At 52.1% G+C, this 7,702-nt stretch overlaps 1 protein-coding gene across 1 annotated transcript; it reads left to right on the top strand.

The window, feature by feature from the left end:
• Positions 1-4,137: 4,137 nt before the first annotated feature.
• RHOB (ras homolog family member B) lies at positions 4,138-6,171 on the top strand. Its single transcript, XM_075269178.1, has one exon. It carries the CDS (start codon positions 4,270-4,272, stop codon positions 4,858-4,860), a length of 591 nt encoding a protein of 196 aa, XP_075125279.1. The 5' UTR covers positions 4,138-4,269; the 3' UTR covers positions 4,861-6,171.
• Positions 6,172-7,702: the final 1,531 nt, after the last annotated feature.

The raw sequence follows: 7,702 nt of genomic DNA, 5'->3' as shown, positions 1-7,702 counted from the left end.
TCTTTACTGACCCCCATACACATGCACACTGGGCTCAGTCAGCAGCTATCTTTACTGACCCCCATACACATGCACACTGGGCGCAGTCAGCTGCTATCTACCCTGACCCCCATACACATGCACACTGGGCGCAGTCAGCTGCTATCTACCCTGACCCCCATACACATGCACACTGGGCTCAGCCACCAGCTATCTTTACTGACCCCCATACACATGCACACTGGGCTCAGTCAGCAGCTATATATCCTGACCCCCATACACATGCACACTGGGCTCAGTCAGCAGCTATATATCCTGACCCCCATACACATGCACACTGTGCTCAGTCAGCAGCTATATATCCTGACCCCCATACACATGCACACTGGGCTCAGTCAGCAGCTATATATCCTGACCCCCATACACATGCACACTGGGCTCAGTCAGCAGCCATCTACCCTGACCCCCATACACATGCACACTAGGCTCAGTCAGCAGCTATATATCCTGACCCCTATACCTATGCACACTGGGCTCAGTCAGCAGCTATATATCCTGACCCCCATACACATGCACACTGGACTCAGTCAGCAGCTATCTACCCTGACCCCCATACACATGTACACTGGGCTCAGTCAGCAGCTATCTATCCTGACCCCCATACACATGCACACTGGGCTCAGTCAGCTGCTATCTACCCTGACCCACATACACATGCACACTGGGCTCAGTCAGCAGCTATCTATCCTGACCCCCATACACATGCACACTGGGCTCAGTCAGCTGCTATCTACCCCGACTCCCATACACATGCACACTGGGCTCAGTCAGCTGTTATCTACCCTGACCCCCATACACATGCACACTGGGCTCAGTCAGCAGCTATCTATCCTGACCCCCATACACATGCACACTGGACTCAGTCAGCAGCTATCTACCCTGACCCCCATACACATGCACACTGGGCTCAGTCAGCAGCTATCTATCCTGACCCCCATACACATGTACACTGGGCTCAGTCAGCAGCTATCTACCCTGACCCCCATACACATGCACACTGGGCTCAGTCAGCAGCTATCTACCCTGTCCCCCATACACATGCACACTGGGCTCAGTCAGCAGCTATCTAACCTGACCCCCATACACATGCACACTGGGCTCAGTCAGCAGCTATCTAACCTGAACCCCATACACATGCACACTGGGCTCAGTCAGCAGCTATCTATCCTGACCCCCATACACATGCACACTGGGCTCAGTCAGCAGCTATCTAACCTGACCCCCATACACATGCACACTGGGCGCAGTCAGCTGCTATCTACCCTAACCCCCATACACATGCACACTGGGCTCAGTCAGCAGCTATCTATCCTGGCCCCCATACACATGCACACTGGGCTCAGTCAGCTGCTATCTAACCTGAACCCCATACACATGCACACTGGGCTCAGTCAGCAGCTATCTAACCTGAACCCCATACACATGCACACTGGGCTCAGTCAGCAGCTATCTATCCTGACCCCCATACACATGCACACTGGGCTCAGTCAGCAGCTATCTAACCTGACCCCCATACACATGCACACTGGGCTCAGTCAGCAGCTATCTAACCTGAACCCCATACACATGCACACTGGGCTCAGTCAGCAGCTATCTATCCTGACCCCCATACACATGCACACTGGGCTCAGTCAGCAGCTATCTAACCTGACCCCCATACACATGCACACTGGGCGCAGTCAGCTGCTATCTACCCTAACCCCCATACACATGCACACTGGGCTCAGTCAGCAGCTATCTATCCTGACCCCCATACACATGCACACTGGGCTCAGTCAGCTGCTATCTAACCTGAACCCCATACACATGCACACTGGGCTCAGTCAGCAGCTATCTAACCTGAACCCCATACACATGCACACTGGGCTCAGTCAGCAGCTATCTACCCTGACCCTCATACACATGCACACTGGGCTCAGTCAGCAGCTATCTACCTTGACCCCCATACACATGCACACTGGGCTCAGTCAGCAGCTATCTATCCTGACCCCCATACACATGCACACTGTGCTCAGTCAGCAGCTATCTATCCTGACCCCCATACACATGCACACTGGGCTCAGTCAGCAGCTATCTATCCTGACCCCCATACACATGCACACTGGGCTCAGTCAGCAGCTATCTACCTTGACCCCCATACACATGCACACCGGGCTCAGTCAGCAGCTATATATCCTGACCCCCATACACATGCACACTGGGCTCAGTCAGCAGCTATCTACCCTGACCCCCATACACATGCACACTGGGCTCAGTCAGCAGCTATCTACCCTAACCCCCATACACATGCACACCGGGCTCAGTCAGCAGCTATCTAACCTGAACCCCATACACATGCACACTGGGCTCAGTCAGCAGCTATCTATCCTGACCCCCATACACATGCACACTGGGCTCAGTCAGCAGCTATCTACCCTGACCCCCATACACATGCACACTGGGCTCAGTCAGCAGCTATCTACCCTAACCCCCATACACATGCACACTGGGCTCAGTCAGCAGCTATCTAACCTGAACCCCATACACATGCACACTGGGCTCAGTCAGCAGCTATCTATCCTGACCCCCATACACATGCACACTGGGCTCAGTCAGCAGCTATCTACCCTGACCCCCATACACATGCACACTGGGCTCAGTCAGCAGCTATCTACCCTAACCCCCATACACATGCACACTGGGCTCAGTCAGCAGCTATCTAACCTGAACCCCATACACATGCACACTGGGCTCAGTCAGCAGCTATCTATCCTGACCCCCATACACATGCACACTGGGCTCAGTCAGCAGCTATCTACCCTGACCCCCATACACATGCACACTGGGCTCAGTCAGCAGCTATCTACCCTGACCCCCATACACATGCACACTGGGCTCAGTCAGCAGCTATCTACCCTAACCCCCATACACATGCACACTGGGCTCAGTCAGCAGCTATCTACCTTGACCCCCATACACATGCACACTGGGCTCAGTCAGCAGCTATCTACCTTGACCCCCATACACATGCACACTGGGCTCAGTCAGCAGCTATCTACCCTGACCCCCATACACATGCACACTGGGCTCAGTCAGCAGCTATCTACCCTAACCCCCATACACATGCACACTGGGCTCAGTCAGCAGCTATCTACCTTGACCCCCATACACATGCACACTGAGCTCAGTCAGCAGCTATCTATCCTGACCCCCATACACATGCACACTGGGCTCAGTCAGCAGCTATCTATCCTGACCCCCATACACATGCACACTGGGCTCAGTCAGCAGCTATCTACCCTAACCCCCATACACATGCACACTGGGCTCAGTCAGCAGCTATCTACCTTGACCCCCATACACATGCACACTGGGCTCAGTCAGCAGCTATCTATCCTGACCCCCATACACATGCACACTGTGCTCAGTCAGCAGCTATCTATCCTGACCCCCATACACATGCACACTGGGCTCAGTCAGCAGCTATCTATCCTGACCCCCATACACATGCACACTGGGCTCAGTCAGCAGCTATATATCCTGACCCCCATACACATGCACACTGGGCTCAGTCAGCAGCTATATATCCTGACCCCCATACACATGCACACTGGGCTCAGTCAGCAGCTATCTAACCTGACCGCCATACACATGCACACTGGGCTCCCCCAAACTCGTGCATGCTAGGCAGGGCTAACAGTTATCTCTCCCAGGTCCACTATACTGACTCCCTTTCCTCTACATCCTATGCTTACTGTCCTGACAGCCCCCTCTTCGGCATCCCCTGTCCAGTATACTGACACCCCCTTCCCCTTCATTCTCAGTCCACAGCCATGCTGACAGCCCCCTCCTCATTCCCTGGCATCCCCCTCCTCGGTGTCAGACTCCCGCAACCTCCCCCTCTATTCCCAGGCTCCAGCCAAGGAAGCCGAGCTCAGCCCGTAACACCCAGTCAGCTGCTGCAGGGAACTCCGCCCATCCTTCCTCTCCACCAATCAGAGCCCAGCTTCCCGGCGCATGCCGTCACTGCCGCCTCTGCCATTGGCTGGCTATATTAAGAAAGCCGCATGAGGGTTTAAATAGCCGGGGCACGGCGAGGACTGGAGTTCCAGAGCCCGGAGTCGGCTTAGTGAGCGGAGCGCTGACACCGCAGTGCATTAACCCCTGCAGGGCGCTGAAGCCACCATTAAAACCATAGGCAACCTGAGAAAGCGCCGGGCAGCCGCCGGCAACAGCAGCAGCAAAGTGGCCATGGCAGCGATCCGTAAGAAGCTGGTGGTGGTCGGGGACGGCGCGTGCGGCAAGACCTGCCTGCTGATTGTCTTCAGCAAGGACGAGTTCCCCGAGGTCTATGTGCCCACCGTGTTCGAGAACTACGTGGCAGACATCGAGGTGGACGGCAAGCAGGTGGAGCTGGCCTTGTGGGATACCGCCGGCCAGGAGGACTATGACCGGCTGCGGCCGCTCTCCTACCCGGATACCGATGTCATCCTCATGTGCTTCTCCGTGGACAGCCCGGACTCCCTGGAGAACATCCCCGAGAAATGGGTGCCCGAGGTCAAGCACTTCTGCCCCAACGTGCCCATCATCCTGGTGGCCAACAAGAAGGACCTGAGGAATGACGAGCACATCCGCAACGAGCTGGCCCGGATGAAGCAGGAGCCGGTGCGCACCGAGGACGGCCGGGCCATGGCCATCCGCATCTCCGCCTACGAGTACCTGGAGTGCTCGGCCAAAACCAAGGACGGGGTCAGGGAGGTGTTCGAGACGGCCACCAGGGCGGCGCTGCAGAAGCGGCATGGGCCGAGTGGGGAGTGTATGAGCTGCTGCAAACTACTCTGATCCCTGGGACTTGGGACTATAGACTGCTGAAACTGGCGCCCCCTAGAGGCTGCTCTGCTTGTGATGGACAGGAGTTTGGAGGGTCCTTTACTGACACTGTGCCCCCCTGTACCAAGCAGTATTTCCATGGCGGGCATTGCTTCTGCCCAGGATCGACCCTGCGCCCCCCATCGATCATGGGGCACCTTGGACACGTCAAGGCAGTGACTTTTGTACATTGAACTGTATGATATCTGTATAGTCTACATGGTGATTCTTGACTGCGACTCCCACCGGGGCACGCTGGGAGTTGTAGTTTTGCGACAGCGGTGGGAAGATCGCTGCCGCTCTACGGACTGACGCTCTGTGCCTCTTCTGCAGCTGAAGTTTTCGATCAGTTTTTGTTATTTTTGTTTTCCTGTGAAAACGTAACTTTTTGCACATTTTTATTTTTTTTCTTTGTTTTTCGACACTCATGCACTTGCCATCTGCATATACACTGTAACATGATCACTACGGATCGAGACGCGAGACTGAAAACCACTGAGAAAAATACTGATGTAGCAGAGCTGAGGTTGTCGTGTGCAAACACTACCTATACATATCATGTCACGCTCGCTGCAGTCACCTTCAACCCTCCGGCTGCTGTGAAACTACAACTCCCAGCATGCTCCATCCTGTTCTAAGGACAACAGTGCGAGTATGCATGCTGGGAGTTGTAGTCTCACACAGTTGGGGGTGGCTGAAGGTTGCTGCTCCAGACTCTAACGCAGGGGTAGGGAACGTACGGCTCTCCAGCTGTTGCAAAACTACAACTCCCAGCATGCATACTTGCTCTGCTGTTCTTGGAACTCCCATGGAAGTGAATGGAGCATGCTGGGAGTTGTAGTTTCACAGCAGCTGGAGAGCCGAAGGTTCCCTACCCCTGCTCTAACGCATTGTGATGATGCATAGAAGCAAAAAGAACACGTTCAACTCTGCTACATCTATATATAATGTATTTTTTTTGTCATATTTTGGAGCAAGGTTACCCAACCTTCGATGTTCCAACGCCCCCCCCTCTCCCCCCAAACCTGTAATCAGTGTTGTCATAATCCTCCTCCCTATCGAAAGTAACATAAAGTTGTTAATATATGATTTATTTTTTTATTGTTACAGATATGCTGTTTTTTTTATATATATTTTTGGACAGTGGTACTAAACTGTTGAAAATTTTTTTTGAAAACGAAAGCTGTCGGCGGTAAAAGTGACGCGTTTGGATATGTTTACATGACGTTTAATATGTGTATATACAGGTTTTTATGTGAAATATTAAAATATTCTATAAATGAATTTTTTTTTTCCGTTGTATTTTTAATATTTCTTAAAGGGGTGGTATCATTCAACAAAATTCTTTGTTTTGCGCCAATTTTATAAATGCTGTGACTAGCATTGCGGTTTAGTCCCATTCACTTAAGCTGCAATACCCGACATGGCCTGTGAATAAGATTGGCGCTGTTTCTTGAAACTCCTTAACATCTAATAACCCCGAGTATAAGGCTATGATTGTGTTGTCGGCCAACATTCAATCCTTTTCGGTCAGGCCTGTGAAAGCGGAGCCGTTGGGTCAAAAAGTAGAGCGTGCTATCTTTTATCACAGGTCGAGGATAGTATTCAGCCGTGAACAGAACCTAAGTGGTGACTAGAGATCACTTTGCAGCAGTAGTGATATGGTGGTTGGGGGTGCACAGGTTGGTGCCAATGGACCACGTGTAAGGTGTATAGATCTAGTGACCGATGATGGCCTAATAATGTTAGGACACTACGCAACGCTCTTAAAGGGATTGTGCATTCATTATACTTCTGACCTATTCTCTAAACAGGGGCTAAGTGTCGGACTACTGGGACTACCACCAATCTTGAAAAGGGGTTCTGGAGTCCTCCAGTCGTGATGAGTGACAACCACACCATGCAATGGGAAGACATGGGATACCGGTCCTGTAGGGTTCAGACACTATCCCGTAGGCTATGGATATGCTTAATCAGGGGTATATTCCCTTTACGGTCTTTATTTATGTCACCGCCATACTATGCCTTACCGTATAGGTATAGCTACACACTTACAATGCAAATAAAACCTAGAAGCATGGTGGCATATAAGAACAGGGGTTCTCGGGTTGATTTTGTTCCAGGCCAGTCCTTCCCTGCAAAGTTCCTATAAACAATTGGGATAGCGGTTGTAACCGTGTCCTTACATTTAGTTTGCTACATATTTCCATACATAAACTTCTAGCCATTGGTTTTGAGTAGTTCAGCCTTCCACATTCCTGGCATTGCTGCTGCTATTTGGACATAATCTCCTGAGCGCTGGGCCCTGGCGGTGGGAGCGGGGAAAGCCTGCAGTGCTATTGAGTAAAGGACAAAAGTTCCCCCTCCCCCCACTTCAGGAAAGTTTCCACGCTCCATTACACAGTGCAGGCCCTGTATACTGGGGAGCGGATACAGTATAAGAGCTGCTGTCATGGCCATGGGACATAAGTGCAATAGTAGTACTGAGATCTGCGGAAGAAGCGCGGACTGTCCTCTATATAGGCGGCCATATTCTGGACAGACAGTGGGACACCATTAGGCCTCATGCACACAACCAAGTGTGCAAGCTGAGGGGTGTGATTTATAGCAGAATGCCCTTGGATGACATCCCAGTACCTTTTGTCCTCCATTGATTTCAATAGGTGGTTCTGTGACAATGTCACGGAGCAGAAAAGGACCTGCTCTTTAATCATCGGAACGGTGCAACAGTAACCCCCCTCGGTCAGCACACTCAGGCGTATAGCCTCATACGTGATACAGGGATGGCCTATGGGTTGTAGTAGGAAGTTACCGG

This window comes from Leptodactylus fuscus, chromosome 3 (assembly GCF_031893055.1).
Source record: "Leptodactylus fuscus isolate aLepFus1 chromosome 3, aLepFus1.hap2, whole genome shotgun sequence".
In the NCBI taxonomy this organism is placed as follows: domain Eukaryota; kingdom Metazoa; phylum Chordata; class Amphibia; order Anura; family Leptodactylidae; genus Leptodactylus; species Leptodactylus fuscus.
Note: the sequence above shows the minus strand (reverse complement) of the source record. Positions and strands in the feature narration are given on the sequence as shown.

Excerpts from the sequence above, each read along its gene's own strand:
- RHOB (XM_075269178.1), top strand. The coding sequence starts at position 4,270 with ATGGCAGCGATCCGTAAGAAGCTGGTGGTGGTCGGGGACGGCGCGTGC.